The sequence below is a fragment of the Poecilia reticulata genome, chromosome 7, assembly GCF_904066995.2.
Source record: "Poecilia reticulata chromosome 7, P_reticulata-male-v2, whole genome shotgun sequence".
NCBI classification, from domain to species: Eukaryota; Metazoa; Chordata; class Actinopteri; order Cyprinodontiformes; family Poeciliidae; genus Poecilia; species Poecilia reticulata.
This window is the reverse complement of record NC_088836.1, coordinates 22,122,137-22,146,592: the sequence shown is the minus strand read 5'-3', so window position 1 is coordinate 22,146,592 and position 24,456 is coordinate 22,122,137. Positions and strand designations below refer to the sequence as shown.

The following is a 24,456-nucleotide window of genomic DNA, read 5'->3' as shown; positions in this document are numbered from 1 at the left end:
TGATTTAATTTAAAAACAAAAAAACAAAATATTGATCACAGATAGATTATATGTACTGTAACCTTTATGTATTGTTTATTTTTAATGACACATTTTTTAATGCTAAGTGTTTAATATTATGCCTTTTAGTTGTTCTGCTCTACTGAGGAACACTGGGACTCTTGAACATTTTCATTAACTGTATGAGTCGACGGACTGTCAGCTCAGGTAGCCTGCAGTCAATTACAGAGGGAAGTCCCTCAACAAATTATACTACTTTTATAAAAGCGATGGGTGGTGCACTTTTAGTTTTCAAGTTGGGAAACCATAAATATTTCCAAATGACAGTTTTTTTTGCTTGTAAGATAGGAATGTGTCTCTGTCTTCTTTCTGCAACTTGACTGAAAATGTGGAGCAAAAGTTTGGGGAGAAAACAGCCCTGCTGTCCTCTGTGCTCTATAGATATGACTCCAATCAGTGGTTAATTAGTCTAATTAAAAGACCTCTTGCTGTAGGATTTAAAGGATGGAAAATATGGTAGTTTTCTTCTTACGCTATTATGGTGCAGTTTTACTTAAAAGTGTGTTTTTTTCTGAGCATTACAAAGCAATTAAATATTTTTGAATATGTTCCTACGTATTTTTATTTTCATTTGTATTCGTAATTTTCTCAAGTTTCTGAATTGTTGAAAGAAAACTAAAAGAAGCCATCTTCAGGAGGAAACCTGCTGTTGTCAGATGAAATCCAAATTTAGCTTTTTGGCCCACAACTGTGTGGTGGGAAAACTAATCGGTGCATCATCCTGAACAAACAATCTTCATAGTAATGAATACATGACTCCGCTTCATGATGAGATGGAACAAGTGGAAAGATGGTGGTGGTGGCAGCATCATGCTATAGGGATGTTTTTTTTTTGGTTTTTTTCTTCAACAGCGACAGAAATGAGGACAAATAAAATCTAAAAAAGGGTAAAATGCTAGGAAAATATTACGAGGCAAAGTCTACTACATATTTAACCCGGTCTCTTCTGTAAGACGTGCATAAAAATTAGCCTGCATGGCTAAATGTGGCTTATTTACATGACGAACTAACGTACTCTTGCTTACAAATTAAGGTGAAGAAAATCTAGTTTTTATAATGTCTTATTTAATGTCATTTAAACAGTTTCACATTTCTGTAATTTGAATTTCTGGTGTGGAGAAAATGTCACATTTTTATCTAAATATTTCATTTCATTAATTAATTTGCTCTACAGGACAGCAGAGGAGAAGGAAGATTGGATCCAGGCAAGAATAACACACCCACACACACATGAGCTCGCCATCTGAGTCCCTGAGGGACAGACGGCACTCCGGTCATTCCATTTTATCAGGAAACAGAAATAGCATAAATCTTTTTAGATCATTTTTTCAGTATTCGAGTCTTGTTGAACTATAACAAAATCCCTTTTTACTAATTTATCCCATTACAACAAGGTAGCAATGCATTCTGCTGATTTGACAAGGGACTAATAGTTTTAAATAATGGGCTTTACTTCTGGTATGTAGCGATGAGTGACGAGTGGAAATTGTTATATGGTAGCCTAATCAAGATTGATGACATAGTGGAAGGTAAACAGAAAGCTGCAGTAGTGGGATTGTGATGCATTCAGCCTGAGTTTATCTTCTGAGCCCAGACGGGATCTGAAGATAAGGTCAGAACGGTTTATAATGCTCCAGCCATGTGCTGCAGGTTTTCAATCTTTTTCCCCGCCTGTCTCCTCTGCCCTCTCACTCTCAGGTGATCAAGGCCACCATCGAGCGGCACAAACAAAACAGCGAAACGTTCAATAAAGCGTTCAGTAGCTCCTTCTCCCGTGAAGACGACCATGTGCCGGAGTCCCCGGTGAGTGTCGATCTCCCCCTCCTCTCTTGATTACTCCATTGTGAAGTCAGAGCGAGGGTCATGATGTCCAGTGAATCATGGCAGACGAATGATCCACCAAACGATTTTGTCATAGTCTGGCCTTTGTCTGCCAGAACAGCCCTCCATCTATGGATGTGGGTAGAATCACACAGACAAAACACTCCCAGAAAGAGGCTCTTTATTTCCACATGTAGCGTCTGCGAGTCTCTTCTCCCAGAGATGGCTGATGACCAAATAGGGAAAGCACAAGTCAAAGTGTATACTGAACTGCTATGAATCTTCTTTGACCCACTTTGTGTTGGCCTTAGCTGGAACCCAGCCAAACACTTCCTTCAGACTCCTGAGAGGGGGTTTAGGCTGACACCTAGTGGTAGATGTAGATTACTGCAGGAGGATGACGCCCTTACTGAGTTTTTCATCTTGTCCTCAGGGTCCCAACACTTTTATGGACTCAGATGGACTTCATGAGAGGGTAAGATGCTGTCATATTCTCTTGCATTTCAACTGTTCAGACATTACTAATGTTTACTTGATTTATCTACTAAATTGAGCTAATCTCACTTTGTACCTGCTGGCGAACTTAAGGAAATGGGACAATTTTACCTTTTAGAAAAGAAAACCATCTCTGCTGGATGTAGAGTAATTCTCTGTTCAGAATTACTAAGCAGTACATGTGTTTAGCATTCAAACAATAATTAATATGCAAGCATGGCATGTATAAATAGACACCTACATGTTTTAAACTGTTACAAGTGGTATATCAGATGCAAATGTAAATATAAAGAAAGAATAAAAGTGCATATAAAAAAACTAAGTGAAAGTATAATTTTAGTGTTAAGACACAACCCATATTAAAATCTGTATTTTACAAATATACTTTTTAATATCTTGTTAAAATCAATATCGAACAATTTTAGTAGATTTTTATTTTAATATAAAAAACACATATTTTCTCAAATAAATACACTTAATCGTTAATTAATGTCACATAGAGTATATTTTTGGTAATGTGTATTTTACAATTCTACTCTAGTACAGTTTAAAACAAGTGTAAAACTACTGGACATTTTACACTTTTTCATTGTCTGGTTTTTCTTATTGTATGGGACACATTTTATTTAAAATCTAGATCATTCTTTAAATATAGCAAAGTGGATTATTTTCCATCTAGGGTTTGATGATTTCTTTCACACTTTTTTCATAATGTGCTTAAAAACTTTCAATTTGTAGAGAATGTGTTTAGCCTGATGGAATCTGCTAAGAAAATTTGTCTAGCTGACTGAGACAACTAACTCTTTCTTAACAGAAGTATGAAGAGGAAGACAAAGCAAGCTAGCAGATGTTGCTTCCTCTTAACTTGTTGCAACACCTTAACACACCTTCCTGTTTGTTTTTGGTTTTTTTATGATTATTATTTTTAGAAGAGCTCCAAGAAGAAGGAAAAGGAGAAGCAGACGTGCAGAGGCTGCCATGAGAGCTTCAATTTCACAAAGCGCAAGCATCACTGCAAGTCCTGTGGAGTGGTAGGTGCAGAGGAAGCCATTTTGTTGTGAGGGATAAAGAAAGGGAATGATGGAAATGAAAAAGTTGGAACAAGTGGAAAATATAACCTAGACAGTCAATGTGCTTTTGTTTCCCCCCCCACCCCCACCCCTCCACCGTGTCTGTCTGCAGCCCATCTGTGCAAAATGTTCAAAGACCTTGGACAACAAAACGAGCCGAGTGTGTCCCGAATGTTTCGAAGCCAGCCTCAGCGTTGAAATGATGTGTGGAGGTGAACAGAAGAGAAAAGCTGCACCTGAGGTAAAATGGCACTAAAAGTTGGCGTACTTATAATGACAGAAGCGCATAATTGTAGCAGGATGGAATATTGGTCTAAAAATAAAATTGCATGATCTCATAAGGTGACTGTTTTCACAGAATGCACTGAAGTACGCTTTGTACATAACTCCCTATGATGGCTAGTAATTATGCTAATACGGTCTCAGCTACAGACTGGCTCAGTCGCCTCTGCTGACATGACAGTCTGGCAGCTTCAGGTGGCTTACCTGACCGCCTGCCCTGTCTTTCAGAACAGAAATCATCTCTATGTTCACTCTATACCTACAAAAAGCCAACGACTACACAGTTTACTAAAGGAGATAACTGGCGTAGTCACACCTTTGTGTCTCGGATTCATTTCATGTGTTTAAATGACAAGACTCCACAGCTTTAAAAGAACAACCCTGCAGAGAGACACAGTCGCCACAAGGGGGAGCTGCAGGTTACGAGAGATTTAGAAAAGGGCCATAGAAGCTTAAGCTCCTGTCCCTGAACAAATCCCATTGTGTCCTACATTGTCGTTACATAAGATTGGAGGATCTGTCCTCTCCTTTACTCATCACATTTAAATCCCCGTCAATATTACACAGATACATTTGAATTGCAAACTCGTTTTAAATAAATTGTGCCTGCGATGCTGAAACGCTTCTGTTAACCTTAGGTCTTGTTGTTTCTTTGTTTAGAGACAGTCATCTCTGACAGGAGACAGCTGCCTGCTGTGCGGCTACCTCCAGGTCCAGGAGAAGGGCAAGAGTTGGACCAAGATGTGGGTGGCTCTAACGAAGACGGAGCCACTGGTGCTGTACTTGCAAAGCAGTGGACAGGTAAAACATGTCCACGCTCTGCAGGAGGGTTTTCAGAGAGCTATATCCAGATTTAGACTGATAAAGATGGAAAATAATTAGAAGCTCACAAGTTTCATTAATCCAACAAAAGAAATCTCAAAAAGAGTCGCACTGAAGTTTCTTGATTTTTTATTTTTTTTAATTATTATTATTTTATTCTCCAAGATGACAGACAGTACAGCCTAAATTATAGAAACAGTGATAGAGGCAGTGGACACGCATATCCCTCACTGGTTTCTCTGCTTTAACACACACGACTCAGATGATTTGCAGTTCAGCGAAAACCTGTTAAACAGCAATTCAAATCAAGTGTGCCTGAGGCAGGAAAACATCTAAAACTGTGGGCCTGGAGGACCAGATTTGTGGAACACTGGTGTAGGAGATGGAATGACGTCCCTGCAGGCCTGACCTCCGCCCTGCTGGATATTTGTAGGATCAGCACGGTTGTGCTGTTCATGACATGGAGACCGACATGCAACAAATACTTGTCAAACAATGCAATGCCATCCCACAAGAGTGTGTGACTGAGCTGATAACCAGCATGAGGAGAAGGTGCCAGGCTGTTGTGGCCGTGTTCTGTTGTCCCACACATCACTGTGGACCCAGTTTAAGTAAATAAGTGGTTAAGTAGTCAAAATGTCTTGTTTCTACAAATTTTAATTATCCAATCCATTAAACATCAAGTAAGAGCCAACAAGCACTTTGGCGCTGACGAAGAGGGTTTGGCTCAACACACACACAGACACTCTGCAAGATGCATTGTCCTTATAAATGTGGCTCAATTTAAAGGAAAATGAGCAGCCTTTCCTACATTAGACGATCAAATAGTTAAAAATCAGCGCTATAACAAAGACTCAATTCTTACCGCAAGTACAAAATGAATCATGGGTGGTTCAAAGCCTTCTTTTAGCAGATATGGAGCATAAGTATAAACCTTTAAGAAAAGCTGAAAAATTGTTAATTTTTCCTTGCGTTAGGACAATCTCGCTCTAAAAAAATTAATTTAAACAATTTTGGAGGTTTTTCATACATTTTTCTGAAGTGTCTGTTGACAATGCTGTGGAAACGTGATGACATGTCTAGTTATTTTATTCAGAATGAAAAATCATTGTTAATACTGATAGGAGTGGCTCAATTTCCTCACTCCAAAGTACACCATCAGTGTGCGTAACTGTTTTTATTAAAGGTTCATCGCATGCAAATTACGAGATCTAGGTTCCATTTAGTTTTGTATGTTCAGAAATGCTAATTCTTTCACATTTATTATTGAGCCTTTATTCAACTGTGTATTTAAGATAAATAGATTTAAAATATCTTGGACTATGTCAAAAGAGTAACAGCTACTAAAAATGCAACCCTGCAACATCCACCACAGAGAACTGAAACAATCTTTCAATGTTTAATCATTGATATCATTGCAGAAGCCATCTTATGCAGTAAGTCTGATCAGTTCAGACTTTTAATTTCTAAATTATTCAACCAATATAAATTCAGTCAGTTGTTTTTGAGCTGATTCCAAGTTGTTTTAGAAACAGTTTAGTGTTTTTTTTTTCCGTCCTAGCTCATTAGGACTTGGTAAAATCAGAAAAATCAGGTTTTTGGTTGTTTATATAAAAATAAAATGGTCACCGTTTCATTTGAGCTGTTGTTCAGATATTCAGATTCAGAGGAGCTCATCTGTTCAAAACAGAGCTTTTAATTCCTATATACAGGATATATGAGAGAGTAAAGCAGGGATTAAACAACCGGATTGGAACGGCAGTATCGTTTAACGGGAAAGCACGGCTCCCTATGCTTAGCAACGATCCCGCACACACAAAACCAAACCAAGCCGGCTATACTCTCATCAGACAGCTTATAAGTCTGCATCTTATAGCACCCAGGGTTTCACATTATAGACAGTAATTATTAGTCTGTATGCATAATTCAACCATAAATGAGGTTTTCGGCAAGTAATGTTGATTCTTTTTTGTGTGTGTGTGTGTGTGTGTGTTGTTGTTTTATTCACAACAGAATGAAATGCAGGGAGAAGCCTCCCTGCATTTCATTTTTAAGATTAATGTCCCACTCCCACAGCTGGAAGCTGCCATCACAAAGATTAGGATTAATAGAAGATGGATGAGCATTTCCTGAATCAACAGAAAGAAAGAGGGGGGGAGGGGAGAGAGCTGTGCATCTCTCGTGAAATACTAGTGCACCTCGATGAATTAAAGTATCTTCAAAGAATATCTGGCGTTAAATTAATTGATATATGTACATAGCAGGTTAAGGAGAAGAAGAAATAGCCTTTATTGTTCCACAGTGGGGAAATTCAGGTGTAAAAAAATATATATGAAAATGTTTTTTGTTTTTTATTTTTTATCTAAAAGTTAGTTGCTAAAAACTGGAGGTCCAATAATTTTCTGTATCCAAGCATATAGTTAGAAAGCTAAGTAGAAGAAAAACGTATGGAAAAATTGACTAGGCAACTGGAATAACTGCAGATTTCAGTATTACTGTGAAGGAAACACACTCCATAATACACAGACTTGTGCAACATCTGCTGCATCTTAGTCCACCCCTAACACCTAAAATAGTGCACTGTGTTCATGTGTAAATTTTAATCTGTATTAGTTTAATTGTTTGCAGTGAAATAAAGTAAACTTTAATGATATTTTTAATTTATTGAGATGTAAAAGTACGGTATATGCAAGCCGTAACTCGTCAGAGTTGCACAACTTCACCTTTACCTTAAAAACAAATTTCCCGCTGTTTTGCAGGACTTGAAAGGGTCGCGGGCTGTCCCCCTGCCCGGCTTGGAGGTGAGCATGGTCCCATCGGCCACGGCTGACAAACCAGAAGTCAAAAACGTGTTCAAGCTCAGCCACTCCCAGCAAACCTTCCTCCTAAGTGCCCAAGATGCAGAACTTCAGGCCAAATGGGTGGAAGTCCTCTCCAAAGCTTCCCGGGGCGAAGCGCCTGCTGAGGCGTCGATGAGCCTGACTGAACACAGGAAAAGCCAGTAGCGGCCACTCCGAAACAGCTGGACTCTCTCCCTCTCCCTCTCCTGTGTATGAAGCACACATTACTTGAATTCACTTTACCTTGGCACTTTTGTTTTCCCTCCTCTTTGAACGGACCACTCAATACGTCCCGGGCCGTCTGACTCGTAGCCTCTCGACCACACAGCTACTTCTTCGTCTTCGTGTTTCTCTGAAAACACACAAACCCAATACTCCGATGCCACTGGTCATGTTTTATTTCTCAGTGTTTTGAACAACTGGATCTCTGAAGAACATTTATTTGTAATATAACTGAAGGAAAATCCAGTTTTTAGATGAAGTTCTTGTACATTATTCCAAGGTGTCATGAAGCATTAACTCTTAGGTGTCTGTCTTTGCATTTAGAGTGCATGTGTGTGCGTGTGTGTGTGTGTGTGCGTTTGTGTGTCTGAGCATTTGAGTCCCTTCCGGTGTTATACTAAGTATTGAATGCTTGTGTAAGAAACCCCCTCTGAGGCTTTCACTCCTGCTGAGGGCACAGTGTTGGTTCTGTGGGTCTTGTACAGTGTGTGTACTATAATGTGATGTAAGGAAACAAAGTAAAAACGACATTTAACTTAAAAAAACAACATACATTTGTGGCTGGCCACCTGATGTTTCCACTTTTAGCCCCCATCCTTCTGACCCCATCCTGTTTTTTTTTTGTTTTTTTTGTGGTACTTTGGTACTTATTCCCTCTCTGTCATTGTCACTGGAGTCTGAGACGTCTGATCCGAGTGTGATTTCCACTCATGTTTTGTTGTGTGACAGATCTCGATCACGTGGCTTCACTTCAGGGTCAGCCTTAATATCTCCACTTGCACACAGACAAAGAAACCCCAGTCTGTGCAGTTCAGTCTTTCACTGACTCTCCCTTTTAGTGATGTGATGGAAACCAAGTACTGTACTGTAAAAAAAAAAAAAAGAAAGAAAAGTTTATTCTGCCTTTCCCTTGCGTACCTTTCCCCCTATAAGCACCAGCCTTTAAATAAAAGTAGCAAATAAAGTCATTCTTCAGTCTCCTTTTGCATGTAAACTAACTCATATTTATATGTTGTGCTATAAAAATCTTCCCCTTGTCCTTCTTTTTACGCTTCAGAGCTTATTCCTGTTTTTTTTCTGTATATAAGCGGAATCGTCACTGTTTTTTTGAACGATTGTGCTGTGAAAAAAGAAAGGAGTCGCGCATATCATCAATAAACAAGCATGACTCGTTTGAGGCCATGCCGTCCAGTAAGAACGTGTCTCCAGTTTCTCTTCGTGAAATAAAAAAAAAGTGTCCAGCGCCTCTTGGGTAGAACAATGCAAGCACATGACTCAAAAGTGGATGTGAATAAAGCCTGTTTTATAGTTTCATATCACCTCTTGAGTTTTTTGCAGAAGCACCTTTCACTTCAATTACAGCTGCAAACATTCTGGGGTCTCCATCTGCCTATGAACGGATAAAGTAACTGTGCTTTTTCTACCACAAATGGTAAAGGAGGCCCACACTATAATAGAACCTCCGCTGTTTTGTTTTTTTTTGTTGTTGTTTTTTTTTACCTATTTTATTTTAATGTAATTCACTGAACACACAGATAATTTTTTCCAGTTGTTTTTGTTCCTCTGTTCTATTGTTGGTTTGGCCACTGACATGACAAACTTCTCCAGGTCAGCCTGAAGCTGCTTTGTTTGTAACACAACCCATCACGAAATGTCACAGAATTCCCTTTTTTTTTTCTTGACATCATTTGTCAAAAAGGGGGATTTCTATAGATTCACAAACTGATCAGTAGTTTAGTGATGTTGGGACTGCCTTCAGTTGTACTCAGTAGAGAGTTTAGTTTTGCCCGTTTACAAGGTGTGTAAAACGAGCTCCGATGTAAAGCCAGGAAGCCTTTACAACTAAAAAGCTGATATTTTCAGAAGGCATATTTATTAAACTCGAACCGACATTTAGTTTTTCTGTGTAGCAGCTAACAAACATGTTAGTATACTAATTCAGACTTGCAGCTCAGCTATGTGGTCACATTAAATCAGGAAGTTGTACAGTTTATGGTAATCCACCCAGCAGTTTATGTCTCAGCTAAGACATCTGAGACATAAAGCAGAAATTTAGTGCAGAGCAAGCTCTCCCAAAAGAAGCATGTTTGTGTTTTCTTTTCTTTAATCTGTCACATAGAATAAAATAGATCTCCGTTAGCTTTTTAAGCAAAAGTGAAAATTGGAATGTAGAGCTCTGTGTACCTGTGGTGTACAACCATATAAAAAGCTTTGACATTCTTTGCTCTGAGCGTGAGGAAACCTGTGATGATCTGATCAAAAGCAAGACAAGGGACTTGCTGAAAAGACTCTGATCAGTGACCTAATGAATTATGTCTTCTGAGGTCAACAAAAGAGACCTGGAAGCTTGTTTTGGGGAGAAGAATTTTTATTCTGAATAAATTTACAACAACGTAGCAAAACAAATAGAAAATTGGGAATTAAAGGAAAATAAAATTACAGCTTGAAAGTGAAAAGTATTAATAGTGGGAAAAGCTAACAGAGTTGAAAGCTGCCTGATTTTCACCTCTCAGATGTGTGTGTGTGTGGAGTTGTGTATTCGCTGCAGAAAAGTTGTTACAGCTAGTTTATGTTCATTTTTTTGGCACCTCTTAGTCTATTTTTCTGCCAATTAATTGTTTTAATATAATGGAGATTTATTTAATGTGCATACGTAGATAAATCATGCACAATGCCCTGCAAAAGTATTCATAATGAACAGAAATGTAAATATTTATATATTTAAATCTGTTGTGACAGTTTTAATAGTTTGTTCTACAGTTTTAATTGAATCCACTTTCACACCACACTTTCCGGGTTGCTGTGGGGTTTTTGTGTGTTTTCTGTAGAGAATTTGAAAGCCACATAGCCATTTCACTTAACAGAGAGAGACCGAAAGAGGAGAGCTTTCATAGATAACATTTTTATTTTCAAAAGTTAACATAAAGTTTTAGAAAGATGACGTGCTTCGCCGGTGTCTGCTGGTGCTGCTATGAGCTATGGTGCAACATCAGAGCAAAATGCTGACCGCTTCCTTCTGTTTAATGTGCTGTACATTCAGAGAGAAGTGGAGCAGGGAGGAAACTGTGTTCGAAGCTGATTGAGGAGCAAACTACTTGCAGAAAACTCCTATTTTGTTTCACTTCTTTGAGAACAAATCTGAGTGGCTTTTCTCTCATCTTCAAAGCTGAAACTTTAGCTAAAAAAAAACTCAGCTTCGCTGTGTTAGCCGTCTGCAGAAGTTCAAAAGGCACCTCTGTATCTTTTGATTTTTCTTTTCCTCTGTAATAGTTGTGAAAATGGGTTGTCCAAAAGTAGCTGACTCTACAAAGGTATTGCTAGAACTGAAAATAGCCGAACTGTCCTCTGCCAGAGGCCCCAAGGCGTTTCTCAGTGGCTTTACAAAACAACATTGACCGCTTTGAGACAGCACAAAAGACAGGGCTGGTTGATTTGAACCAGGTTTGCAAAAGCACATTAAAAGGTCTGAAGAAAATAAGAAAAAACTCAGCTGAAGATGTGTTTTCCGTTTCGTGTTGCAAACGTAATTTGCTGCTGCTCTCACACAACAGCTGAGCAGAACAGATTGAAAGGAGAAGCTGGAGAATAAGCCTCTTAGCAGCTGTTTGTGTGTGATAGTGCACATGCATGTGTGTATTCCAGATATTTCCGTGCTCTTCAGAAAAAGACAAACTTATTTCTCATTCTCTGACATTAAGTCAGACTCAACTTTTCCTGTCTTGGTCAGTTAGAATTAGAAACGTTTTTTGTGCAACTTGCGACATCTCGGCAAACTTGACATGCGTTTTTTTTTTTTTTTTAGGGCATCACCTTCAAAAATTAATGCAAATCTGACAAGATAAAAAGAAGAGAATTGCAGATCTTCACAACTGCCCATCATCCTTTTGTTTAATTTCCAGATGCCTGAAGGTGCAAAGTTTATCTGTCAAACAATAGTTAAGAAGTATGTATAAACACCCATTATATCGTTCAGCATGTAAAAAGGTTCCATGTCCCAGAAATAAACGAATGTAGGTGTGAAAATGTTTATATCGGTTCCAAAACAAAACTGAAAGGCTTTGAAGATGCTGGTTCAAACTGATATTAATCTCATTATTTACTTGGACAGCCAGCGCTTCAAAAGCAATGTAAAAGCTCAACTATAATCTTGAAATACTCGTAGTAACATAAGGTAATGATAATTGGAGATATGTTCTGATAAAACAAAAATTTAAGCGTCCTGCCATGGTGGCCGTTGTTACATTTGAAGGAAAAGCGATGCTTGCAAACCTGAGAAGACCATCCCATCTATGACGTACAGGAGTGGCAGCATCTTGTTGTTTGCTGGGGTTGCTTACTGTAAGAGGAGCTGGTGCACTTCAAAAAATAGATGGTATCATGAGGAAAAAACATTATGTGGAAATATTGAAGCAACATCTACAGACGTCAGCCAGGAAGTTAAAGCTCAGTCACTAATGACTGTAGACAGAACCTTAAGTATATCACCAGATTTGTAACAATGTGACAAAATCGCATTGTTTTTGGACTGGCTATTTTCGAAAGGCAAATTCTATTAAATACTAAAGAATGTATGTAAACTTCTGAATTTGAAAGTAGCAGTAAAGAACTCAATTAGCCTGGCATTTAGCAAATAAAAATGTTTTTCCTGGCTGACCTAATCCAAGAAGCGATAAAGTCGGGTAATGTCCGTCAATTTATATCTAAATACAGACACTATTTATGAATATGCATGAAACGGAATCACTTGCATTTTTGCAAGTTAGCAGAATGACTGAGGGACCGCATGCCCTTCTCCTCTGCTGGTTTGTATCCATCTCTATTTAAAGACAGCTATTTGAATCTATTTGCTAAAGAGAAAGGAGAATGTCACTTTTATAATCTACTTCCCTTTAGCACATTATTTGGTTATCTATCTCACGCCAAAAGCAGGGTTTTCTGAGTTTTTTTTTTCTTTGTTTTTATGCTGATGATCATGTGCCGTTTACAGTTCTCTCTCAAAACTTTTCCAGCTGTTACACACATTTTGATAATTTTGTGTGACATCATGTTGTACTTTATCAACACCCACATACAAGTGCAAATGGGGGATGGGGGAAACTCATTTGCATTCTTCTGGTGAAACAGCGAGACAATTCTCCATTCCTGAACAGGAAGTGGTTGTAACTGTTTCCTGTCACTTTCATGTCTCAAGCTGGTATTGTCAGACCATTTCTGAGTTTCATTACCTCTCAATGTGTTGTTGTTGCTTTCAAAACTCTTTGCAACAGAAAAAATATATTCATGTGGGGTTGCTGCTTAAACTGATACACCTTTAGTCGGATGATTTCATCAACCCACAACCAACTGGAGGTCAGACGTACGTGAGATAGTCTGAAATACAAAACCAAAACATGTGTGCTCACAGGAAATACACCGCTATGTCCTTAGGCAGTTCATTTAAAGTCACAGTCACTTGAAAGGTTTGATTGCCATGGTATCTTATTGTTAATAAAAGTCTTTGATATCAATTTAAAGATGATGATTAAATATTAAAACAAAACATATCCAGAACAGATTCGGACTTGCTGTATTTTCAGTCTCCATAGGCTTTCCTCTCCTTCAATTTCTCCTTCTGGTAATCAAAGATGTCATTTTTGTCAGGTTGAGGAAGACTTATACATGGGGATGACGCAGGCAAGATCATAACAAAATGGAAACTTAATGAAAACTTGCAGCCTGAGATGACACAGAGGGAAGGGCGCAATGAGAGGTGAACCAGCAAAAGTAGTACTACAGTTTGGTTCTGGAAAGGATTGAAAGCAAACCAGGATAATAAATCCACGGAGAGTGATTACAAAAAGCAAGACATCAAGCCACTTGAACCCCTCTGCTTGAGGCAGAGACTGACCCTCAGCCGAGAAGGACAGTACATCTATTTTCTGTAGGAAAAAGACGCGTTAGAGTAGATGAGTCTTACTCTGACCGCCTAAATGATTTTATTGCACAGTGAAGGTCATGGTCTTAAGACGTCAATGTTGAATATAAAATACTCTGCGCACTCGCCTCTTTCTGAAAGAAGAGAGAGAAGAGTTCACATTGTAACAACAATGAAACCTAAAAATCCACCCATGGCATCCATACTTATATTATATTCATGCACTCCACCATGCAGTGTCATTGGTGACACGTCATCAGCTTTCTCTTGATAAGAGATCCGTAACCTTTACGATAGAAAGAAACGTCTTTGTCCTCCATCCAGCTAAATAAAAATTGTTTAGAATTTGTTAAAACTCCACTTGGAAAGACTATCTATAGGAAGCTGGTTGGCATTTTTAAAGAACCACAATTTTGAGAAACAGTTTCCATGAGAAGAAAATGAGATAAAAAGAAATGATAGAATTTTAGTGTAGGAAATTCAATGCATTTATTCAATAAAAAAAAATAAAACCATTAACAATTTTCAATACATCTATATTTAAAGAGTTGGTTATTTATCAATTTTTTGCCAAAAATATTAAGAGGAAGGTCCAAAAAGCCAGTTCATCCAATTTTAAACCAGCAATCTATTTTTTCACCATCGACCGATCTATTTTCTACTAAAACACGCAAAAGCTTGACTGAGCATGAAGAAAACTGAATATAAAATTTATAAAAGTAAAAAATTTGTTTCAGGCCATGGACACAAAATTATGTAAAACTCCAGGTGAGACATAACAGCCAAGCTTATCGTCAGCCTTTAGGTCACACTGTAAAATGAAAACAAGACGCTTCTGAAGCAGATTGAAGGACATTTGGCAGCAGCTCCTAGTTAAAAAAGTAATATTACTTATGGCGCAGTAGAACAAAATGACCATGTGTAAGTTGCTAAAAGTAACATAAAAGAGCGTTGTAATCTGATATATTATTCTGAAATACACTGATGGAGCAACTCAGTTGCCCTTAAAAAGGAGGGACTCTAGTTTTCACAATGAAAAGGAAAGATTTCTCATCTGCAGAATCAGGTGGCAGGCAAGCAGTGAGTCCCTGAAACCATGTGAGACAAAACAAAACTACTACAGAAGCAAACAACAAGGAACGATCAAGCAGTAGTAACTAATGAAACAAATTACCATTAATGTATCTTTAGAAGCATTAGCCACTTTATAAGAAAGAGTTAATGTATGAATGTGTACATAATTAATTACCTTACATGATTAAATCTAAACAAAAACGTCATTTTTACAGTAGTAAATTTCTTATCCTGCTTCTGTCACAGGAGGATTGTCTGTGTCCACCTTACAAGCTGAGTACATCTGAGGCAGCTCTGCATTTCAAGAAAAGCTTGATCAACCAAACTTCCTCGTGGAATTTCATATTTCATTCTCCGTCAGTGAGTACGTACAGATTGATGGCACAGTCCCATCACACAGTCCAGCCTAAAAAACCAATTCTTTCATAGATTGCAGACATAGACAACAGAAACAGAACCATTAATGAGGCTGTAAAAGGACCATCACTGTGTGAAATGCACACAGAGAGAGAGAGAGTGAGAAATAACTGGCATCCTTTCTGAAGTATTCTCCTCTGCCTTTGAGAGGGTTGGTCTGACGCATGCACCACTCAGCGGCAAACAGAGACGGCTCATCTTTAATGAGGCTCTGAGATTAAATGGTTCCTTGGAATACTTCAACGTTCCAGAAAATTCAGTTCATCTAAAAGAAAGTTTGTTTTATGATTCATACTTTTAATCAGAAATCTCTCACTGACACATCAATTCATCTCTTACAAAGAAAAAGACATAAAGGCCATATATTTTATATTTTATAGCCAAAAAAAAGAAAGAAACTTAAATATATCCCAGTTGACTTTTCCATCATTTTTGTAGAAGTGATGTTTAAAATGCTGTTTTCAGACACGAAAAGGGCCTTTTGAGTTGTAACCCTAAACTGGTTATGCGTATTTACATACTGATGACGGAGATTATGTGCATGGTAATATCACAACAGATTGTGAAGATAATATAAATGCATAAAGATACCTTTATGTATTCATATGTTGAATATATGTTGGTGTTCATTGTTGCTTTAATGTATTTTTTGTGAAAGTGTGAATCTGTCTGCATAGAGGATCTCTGTTTGAGAGCATAGCCAACCTGCAGCACACAGACTCTTCACCTGACGGTTCATCTTACTGGCTCTGCATGCGGTTCCTCAAAACATAGCAAAAAGCTTATTGTGCAATTTTGCCAAAAAGTATTTGTAATAAAGATAATAAAGGTTCATTGGTGCTTATAAGTCTCTCAGTAGGATGCCAGTTTGTTGGATCTCCAAACTCCTGTTTGTCTCTCAGACGTCATATGAATACACTGTCAGAATTTAGCATTGTAACATCATGTCTCTTTGGCATCTTTCATCTGCCTTGTACTTCCTTAGTATTTTTTTTACAAAGTCATCAACAAAAACAATAACATATCACCGTAGTGCTTTATAACAGAGAGAAGCTCAGTATTTGGTATTGTTTAATAGAAAATTGTTGTACAAGGATGGTGTTATGCAACATCATTACTCGAGTGCAGGTATCATAAGCAACCTTTTCTTGTTTTCTAAAAAGTCTGCTCATGACAGACTATACAAATGTAACTTTCCTGAGGTAAAACTAAATTTTTCTACTTTAGCTATTTGAAATCTGGTATTATTTTGTTTACTGACACCATAACATGTTATTTTATCTCTTATCTTATTGCAGCAGGTGGAATGCACTCACAAAATCTTGTTCTAACATGCTGATACCCTCTGTCAAAAGCTGTATCGAAAAACAGTTTCGATACAGTGAGAAAAAGAAAGGGAAGTGACAAAGTTAATACGATAAAATGGTGCATAAACTCATTAACAAAGTAATCTTTGGAGGGAATAGTAGCTTGACACTTCTACTTATTTTCATCAAGCACAATACTTTACAAGATCATTTCTGAAAAAAACTATTCTGAGGCTAACGTGGTAAAATTTGTGATATACAGCAGCACACTACAGTTTCTAAAAAAAGTATTCATGTTCACTTGTAGTCTCATTTCAACAACAAATCAATTCAATTCATTCATTAATTTCATTTTATTAGGACTTTATGTGATGGTCAAAACAAGAGTGAATAATATGAAGTTGAGTGAAAATGATGTGTGATTTTCTAAATATTTCAAAAAATAAAAATCCTCCATATTTTGTAAACTAAGATGAGCTTAAGGCCTGCTGGAAGGTGAGACTCCACACTTCTGAGCTTCACTGTGCTAAAGAGAAGCATCCCTTCACAGCATGATACTACCACCATTATGTTTCACAGTGTGGATGATGTACTCAGTTTATCTTTCTCCACACATTTTTGCACTCTAACCAAAAACCTCTATTTTGTTCTCATCAGACAGTAGCAGGCTTGTGGAAACCTGTTCACTTAGCTTATCACCTTCTTTGATTTCCTGTTGCTCTTTCACTTTTTTGGATAGAAATCTAAGAGTTCTCCTGTCATCTTTGTATTCTGCCTAAGAATACATTTCTTCAGCTCCTCATCATGAGCTTTTTTTTAATTTTAATTTTTTTATTTTAGCTGTTTCTCTTCTTGCCTGGTCTGCCCATTTAGCTTGTGGGTACTGTTTTGTAAGGGGTGGTGTTGTGAAATCTTTATATTTTCAAAGAACAGATTAGAGTTCTTGATCTTTGTGATGCTCATTGTTCACTGATGAACAATGAGGACAGCTGGATTTAGCTTAAAGCAAAAAATACACGTTGGTTAATCATTTTTATTAATCAGGTGACGTCTGAAGGCTGCACTTATTTCAATAAAATGCCGAGGGTGAAGCTCACCTTAAAAGTAGTTCCAGAAATGCAGACAAGAAATGTGTCTTGACTGATATTCTGCTCACTCACGCCCCAACCTGACATAATCCACAGTCTGTACTACTCTGGTTGACAAGGTCTCGACTGTTCATCCGCTCGCGCGACAGCAGTTCCGCAGCCGCGCGCCACCCAGTCTGAAGTTACAACGAGGCGGAGCGGCTCGCAGGGAGGACGCTGTGGCTGAAGAGCTTTATCACCTTCGGGGAAACCGATGACACTGAAGCTAAAACGCCTCACAAGCAGCGAGTAATTTATTTACTTTGCACCTGAGACAGACGGAGTCCAGGAGCGTTGCCTTTACGCGCGTCAAAAAGGAGAGCGGAGTGTGGGCACATCTGCCTGCTAGCAACATGTCCGCAGCCACAGCCTCAGTAGCAGATGTGAGGCTAGAGAATAAAGAAGACATCCGTACCCGGAGCAAACAAGGTAAGACAAACTGAAGAGCGCCTTTATGTTTGTAGGCTCAAGCCTTTTTGGATTTATTGGAGACTACAGGAGAGGGTTTGGTACTTTGGTGTCAGTTTCTTTCTCATGCTTCTTGATCACAAGTTTCACCCCAAAAAATGTCTGCTTGCGTGTCAGAGAGAGATAAGGAGTTTAAAAGTGAACCTGCATGTTCAATATCCTCAAAACCATCTAGTGTAACTGCATTAGAATTAAAAGAAAGGGAGAAAATTAGAAAGAAAGACAGGAAGAAAGAACTAGGAAGTAAAGGGGTATGAAAAATGATGCACAGCTGGAAATCCTTTACAAAACATCCGTCACAGATGTAACATGAAACCCATACACTTTCTAATTAGGGGCATGCCATAGCAATGCATAAGGAGAGCAGTACTGACTTGCGAAGCAAGTCAGTACTGCCTCCATGCATTGCATGGCAGGCACCTATTGTTCTACACCCAATAGAACGCCTCTTTATTATTTATTATTCTTCCATCACCGTTAATGCGGCTCGTACCGCTGCGTGCCCACCCACAAAAGTGGTATCAAATCGTGCGGCTCGAGGCCGGCATTATTGCTATTATTTTTATTGGGGATCGGAGTTAAAATGATTACATAAATTAATAAAAACGAAAAAATTTGAGATTTTGTGTCTCACAGAATCAGTAATCTTTCTCTATGAAACACACACACAGGACTGTTTATGGCTGACTCAAAAACCCTTTTTAAATCCCCCTCACAGGCATAAATATCGCCCTATTGGTCTGAAAGTTGGTCATAACATAGATACACATGCATGCTCATGTACAATGTTTACAAAAATTTGCTAGGGCTTATGCTTTTTGTCAGGGTCCTTCAGACTGACGCCTGGTGTCTCCCAAGTATAGAAACTGTGTCTGAAGAGGATTTTCCCGCTCTTTGGCTCTCACAGCTGCAGGGGATTAATTACCATAGCAACAGAACAGCGTCTGGAACTGCAGCTCCCCAGGACTGCACTGTAGGGTTTACTGGTATTTACAACTTCTTGTGTTTTCAGCATTATACTACTGATTCAAGACTATAACCATTACACATATGTCCCCCATGTTAAAATCTGACATAAATAAGAATAAATAGTTGATTAAAAGTCTATGGACAGAAAATAACGTCGCTGCTCCTTTAAGGAACCAGCGGCACAGACGCAGCGCCTGCGATGCTACAGATCACAAACCTGACAGAGAGAGCAGAAGAGGATTCGTAGGAAAAGAGCGGTGATGCTCAGCAAGGCAGGTCATTAGCATTTGTACAAAAGTTAGCATTTCACTGTCTATGACTAGTGCACTAGCACTTTTACCTAAAGTTAGCTTTTACCTAATTTTCTCATTAATTAGACATGTTTAGTATACTGAATAGAGTAGTAAAATTAAAACAACATGGTCGTGTTGCTCCACATGCTACTCCCAGCATTTAAGCTAACATTAGCATATTGGCTAATTTTAGCTTATGCATCAATTCTAACATAATGAATGGTACAACTACAGTTTATTAAACATGCTTCTGCCTCTCCAAAGGTTATTGACTACGTTGCAGCTTTCTTTAGCATTAATGCTAATTTTTAACATCATAGCGCTGCGTCAAAGCCGACGGGCACACTTTGGCATGCCCCTTTAAAATTTCTGCAGGAATTTTCTAGTTTGATCTAAAATGTGTCCATGTGTTGCATAAATGTGGTTGTGATTAGGTAATACTGACAGTGAACATGGGAGTAGCCTTGTTTTGTTTTATCCCAGTTGTCCCATTTTAAGATCTGGTCAGGGGGAGAAAATATGTTCTCGGTTTGTTTCTTACTGTCTTTTCTTTTCTGTTGTTTCCTGACAGTAAATTCAGTTTTTGTGATCAGGTGCACCGCATAATGAGTGCTGCCTAAGTTTTTATACCTCTAGAAACTGTTTACACACAAACTGTAGTGCTTTATTTGGATTTCATGTAATGGAAAACACAAGAACATAAAAAAAAGTGCATAATTGTGCAGTAGGACAATAAAGATGCATCTTTTTTTGTTTTGTTTTTTTACATTGTTTTTCTAAATATTTATGTTTAGTCTCCTTTACCCTGATACCCTTAAAGAAATCCAGGGTACCTGCCACCTGAAGTTATTTAGTAACTGAATAAAGTCAACCTATCTAATGTCATCTCAATATAAATCCAGTTGTGCTTTGTAGGGCTCACAATTTTATTGTAGAACAGAACAAAAAGCATCATAAAGACAAAGGATCTCAACAGGAAGTGGTGAAGTTTGTAGGTTTTGGTTAAAACAAATACTGTTTCACATTATAAATTAGTATGAGCTTGAAACTTCCTGGCCTACATGCTAAATGCAATCTGGAGGAAACTAACACCCCACGTCACCTTTAGCACACCAAGGATCCCCCCCGTCCCCCTGGACCCTTTTCTTCAGGAGCGTCTGGGAAGCTGGTCAGAGTTGATAATGCTAAATCCAGGAAAATTCTGGGGGGAAAAACAAAAAAAAATGTAAGAGGCGTGAAAAAACTAGCTTTGGGTGGACGTTCACCTTTCAGTACGAGAATGACACATATTAGCAAGAACTATAACAAAATGGTTTAAATCATTGCATGTTTATGTCTTAGAATGCACCTGTCAAAGTCCAGGCAAGAGTTAATGTTCATATATTCTACCCATTCGATCTGACACATTAGGAGAATGGGGATTTTTTTTTTCTGGCTCACAGGTGCTAGTTGTTTTCAGTAAAACGAAACCTTAAAACATATGAATAACGTCCTTCCACTTCACCACTATGCAGTATTTATATTGGACTGTCACAGAAGTTTCCAATTAAAATTTATGAAAGTTTGGGGTATTATTGAGATAAAATGTGGAAAAGGTTGATAGGCTTTCAAAAAAAAAAACTGTATTTGTTAGCTGAAAACCAGTTCTTCGCAATAAATAAGATGACTGCTGAAATGAATCCTCCTGCTGTGACATCACTGTTTACCGCTCATAAGCTTGTTTCATGATGAAGTCATACAGTAGGTGTCTCATCATAGCGAATGCCTCGGCAGTCTGCTGAACACCGTGATGTTTGGTATGACATCCAGTTGTTTAGGTTCCAGATGGTGTGTGAGTTTCCATCAACCTCGGGGGCCATGTGTTCAATGATTTATCACACTTCCTGCTTTGATACAGTTGCAGTCGATGCAGCATGCACGAGGCTGCTGGAAGGGGGGCTGCGGTTTTGTCACGTACCGCTGTGTCGCCCTGCAGGGCTTCGGTGCTGATCCCGTTCTCCTCTCCAGCGCTTCCTTGTCAGTTTTTGACCATCTGTTTCACCCTGAGTCGTTGTTGTGCAAAGAGAATGAATCATGAATCATTCCTGTCCCTTCCACAGCTATCTAACTTTTGAGTGAACTTCAAGCCCATTTCACATTAGGTTAACATGACCATATCAGAAGCTGCGTCTGTTATTAGTTCCTTACCGACTGACCTCCAACTCTCTTCTCTAGGCCGTCCACAGGCTCAGTGCACACCGAGGCCCCTGCCGGCTGTGGGTACCCAACGGATCATTCGGGGCAATGGGACCAATGTGGGCACAGTCATTTCCCTGCAGTGCCCAGCTAAACACAAGCTGGTGGGCAAAGATTTGACATGTGTCATGGGCACCAACAGCACCCAATGGGACGGGGAGACCTTCTGTCAGCGTAAGTAGAAACAGAGAAGTTAAAATAAAGGCCTAATATGGCAGCTGATGCAGACAGAAAAGGGCTAATAGTTCCCTAAAGATGCAGCCTGCAATATTAGACACGTTTTTAAGGCTACAAGTGAAGCTATGTGATGTTGCAAAAGATTTTTGTGGACAAAAAATAATAAATTAACTCTAGAGTTGCAACAACTTTGTTGCTTCTGTATTATGCTTAGCAGTACTTGTTTTAGGCTGAATTAGCAGAGAGGAAGAGATATGAAAGAGACTCTGATATCACACAGAAAATAAAACTTGAAAATGTGCTTTTAGTTTGTTTTCCCGGTTGATAAACTAGCCTAAACATGGCCTGAAAACGTGTTTAAACCTGCCAGTCTGCAGCTGTAAAAGAATAATGATGTTTACATTTGTAAACGTGTGCAGATTGTGCCTGTTTAGGCAGGCACAATCTGCACACCAAAGACAGGGTGGTGGTGCATGTCAGATTTTTCTCATTCTGAAACTGATCATTTGATTTTCTAAGTGAACAAAACAAACCAAAGTGATAAACTGCTTCAATCTTTTGTCACTGTGCAGCTCTGGCCCCCTATGAGGACTATGGTTACCGTGTGGCTGTCCTGGCATCCATTATAAGCTCGGGAATAATAATGCTCATGTCCGTGGCCTTCATCACCTGCTGTTTGCTTGAATGCATCGAAAAGGATAAACATAAAAAGCAAAGGAGGTAAGATGATTAATTAACATTTTCATCTAGTCCTGCTGTAATAAATGTGTGTAAGTAGTCCACTAAATGCACCTTGGACAAGGTGAAGGTTTTTAAATGGTCACCAATGATACAATGTTTACTTAAAAAGAAAAAGAAAACTGATGAGTGTCGCATGCATTTAAAATCCAGTGTAATCCAGTGCTGTCAGAAGGCATGCTATTTAGGAAATAGCATGTTTAAGGTTCACCATAACACATGCAGGGAACACAACAGATATTCGGAAGAAGGTGTGTAGCAATCATCAGTGTAATAATGAGCAATAATGTGATACCTGCCATCATTTTAGCTATTTTAACTTTAATAAAGTGACTAATACAATGACGTTATTTGGGTAGCATATAGAAAATTCTGTGAAGATATAACAGCAGTCAATAATAATATGGTACTTTAATGGGAATTTCAATCAAATAAAAGACTTGTTTTGCTTTTCTGTGAAGTTTATCCATCAAAAATCTTCTATCATTGATGCCATAGACATTCATTCAGGAATACTTTCTATACAACAGTCTCTCTCCGTAAATATGTTTGTAAGACCCAATATGACAACAATCTATGGCACTTTATTTTTTACATATTATTACATTGTCATCTTTTTTTTAATCAGTGCTGCATTAATAATGTAATAACAACCCAAATAACATTACTTCTTCCACTAATAGCAAAAAATTATTTCTTTATGTACTCAAAAATATTTTCATTATTGACTTTAGTGTATTAAAATAAGAATTAGGTTATTGGTTGCTCTTAAATGACTGCTTACCAAATGCCCTGGTTAGATGAGACCAAACTAACTGCATATAGTTAGTTTGAATACTTGAATGCATCTTACACATCATTCTACATAAACCACTCCCAATGCGAAGCTTGATGGTGGCAGTATCTTGCCATAGATATGCATTTTTGTTATTGTAAGACATAATGCTCATGTTAGATTGGCCTAGACAAAGTCCAACCTCGATGTTCCCTGCTTCTGATCTAACTACCAGGGTGTTGTTTAAAAGATTAAAGGTAAAGATCTGACGTTTAAGTCTCAATTCATTTTTGATACCAGAGAGGGTGATGATCTTCCATGGGAGGGTCAGGACCAGCACCAGGAGGACAGCAGGTCTCATTACAGTCATAAAGGCCGGAACAACAACAACAACAACGCAGAGGAGAAGATGCTGCCTTTGTGGGAACCAGCAAACTCAGCACCGTGTAACAGCTTTCCACCCTGCAGGTAAAAGTACATTTCTAGCAAAAATAAATAAAAATCAACCCTAATTTGCTTGACAGCATCAAAGAAACATGAGCATCTCCTCCTTCACAGATGTCAGCAGCAGTACACCCACGGACCCCCTCCACCATCACTTGCAGCTCTTCCTGGACAAGACTACGATCAGCCTCTCTTACCCGAAAACCCGCCAACTCGTCCCCCTGAGTACCCAGGACCTCCTCTCTCCTTCTGTCCAGCTGCCAGCTCCGGACTGGTTCACTTCTCAGCGGCGGGGTCGGGACTGGTGTGGCAGTATGGAGGACAACACTATGATATATCTGACGTCAACCCATCAGTCACGAGGAGTATAAACACAAACGGCAATATAAACCCCAAAGAAGTTTCCATCAGGATCATATCGGTGTGAGAATGCTTTGCTGACAGAGCCATTTTGAGATCTTGTGTGATGTTCACTCATGTTTAACATCATCAGCTCAGATTTTGAGTGAAATCACGTCAGCATGTAATGTGAAAAAAAATAAAAATAAAACCTGGATGTCTGTGGTGCTATGGTCGTTTACAAAACGAACACTGTGCTCTGAAAGGCATTCGGCAAATCAAACTGCGATGGCACACTGCCCCCTGGTGGAAACTCGGAGCTAATACGCTTTTAATACACCTGGTATGTTGTAAATGCAAACTCCTGACACTGAAGAAGAATCTTCTTACCCTTGTGTGTAAGGTTAAAGGTGTGCTTACTGGAAAAAAAAAAGTCAACATACTGGAATCGTGTTTGCAAGTGTTCTGATTTTTAATGGATGCAGCCAACATGTAAATAATTCTAATAAATTAAATACTTTTAAGAAGGAGTTGTGCGCTTAAGTATGTGGGGCTTTGATTGTATAT

General features: G+C 38.6%; 2 protein-coding genes across 3 annotated transcripts in view; both read left to right on the top strand.

Moving 5' to 3' along the window:
- The window catches only part of fgd (faciogenital dysplasia), a 63,808-nt gene extending 54,882 nt beyond the window's left edge, over positions 1 to 8,926 (top strand). Inside the window, exons 13-19 of one of the 2 annotated variants that reach the window (XM_008414078.3) lie at positions 1,235 to 1,265; positions 1,759 to 1,863; positions 2,315 to 2,356; positions 3,309 to 3,407; positions 3,559 to 3,687; positions 4,389 to 4,529; positions 7,310 to 8,926. In XM_008414078.3, the coding sequence (XP_008412300.2) occupies positions 1,235 to 1,265; positions 1,759 to 1,863; positions 2,315 to 2,356; positions 3,309 to 3,407; positions 3,559 to 3,687; positions 4,389 to 4,529; positions 7,310 to 7,555 (793 nt within the window). In that variant the 3' untranslated portion in view covers positions 7,556 to 8,926. Of the gene's footprint in view, positions 1 to 1,234; positions 1,266 to 1,758; positions 1,864 to 2,314; positions 2,357 to 3,305; positions 3,408 to 3,558; positions 3,688 to 4,388; positions 4,530 to 7,309 lie in introns of both variants that reach the window. The other variant, XM_008414077.3, reaches the window with a different exon arrangement.
- An 8,434-nt stretch (positions 8,927 to 17,360) lies between these two features.
- On the top strand, positions 17,361 to 24,416 carry susd3 (sushi domain containing 3). The gene is made up of 5 exons (XM_008414074.3): positions 17,361 to 17,880; positions 21,396 to 21,590; positions 22,166 to 22,313; positions 23,407 to 23,574; positions 23,665 to 24,416. The coding sequence occupies exons 1-5, from the start codon at positions 17,805 to 17,807 to the stop codon at positions 23,975 to 23,977; spliced, it is 900 nt and encodes a 299-aa protein (XP_008412296.1). The 5' UTR covers positions 17,361 to 17,804; the 3' UTR covers positions 23,978 to 24,416.
- Positions 24,417 to 24,456: the final 40 nt, after the last annotated feature.

What these genes read in the sequence shown, in the direction of transcription:
- susd3 (XM_008414074.3), top strand. Translation starts at nt 17,805, where the DNA reads ATGTCCGCAGCCACAGCCTCAGTAGCAGATGTGAGGCTAGAGAATAAA. An exon ending in CCGTACCCGGAGCAAACAAG is followed by an intron (nt 17,881 to 21,395) that starts GTAAGACAAACT and finishes TCTCTTCTCTAG; the next exon opens with GCCGTCCACAGGCTCAGTGC. An exon ending in AAACATAAAAAGCAAAGGAG is followed by an intron (nt 22,314 to 23,406) that starts GTAAGATGATTA and finishes TTTTGATACCAG; the next exon opens with AGAGGGTGATGATCTTCCAT.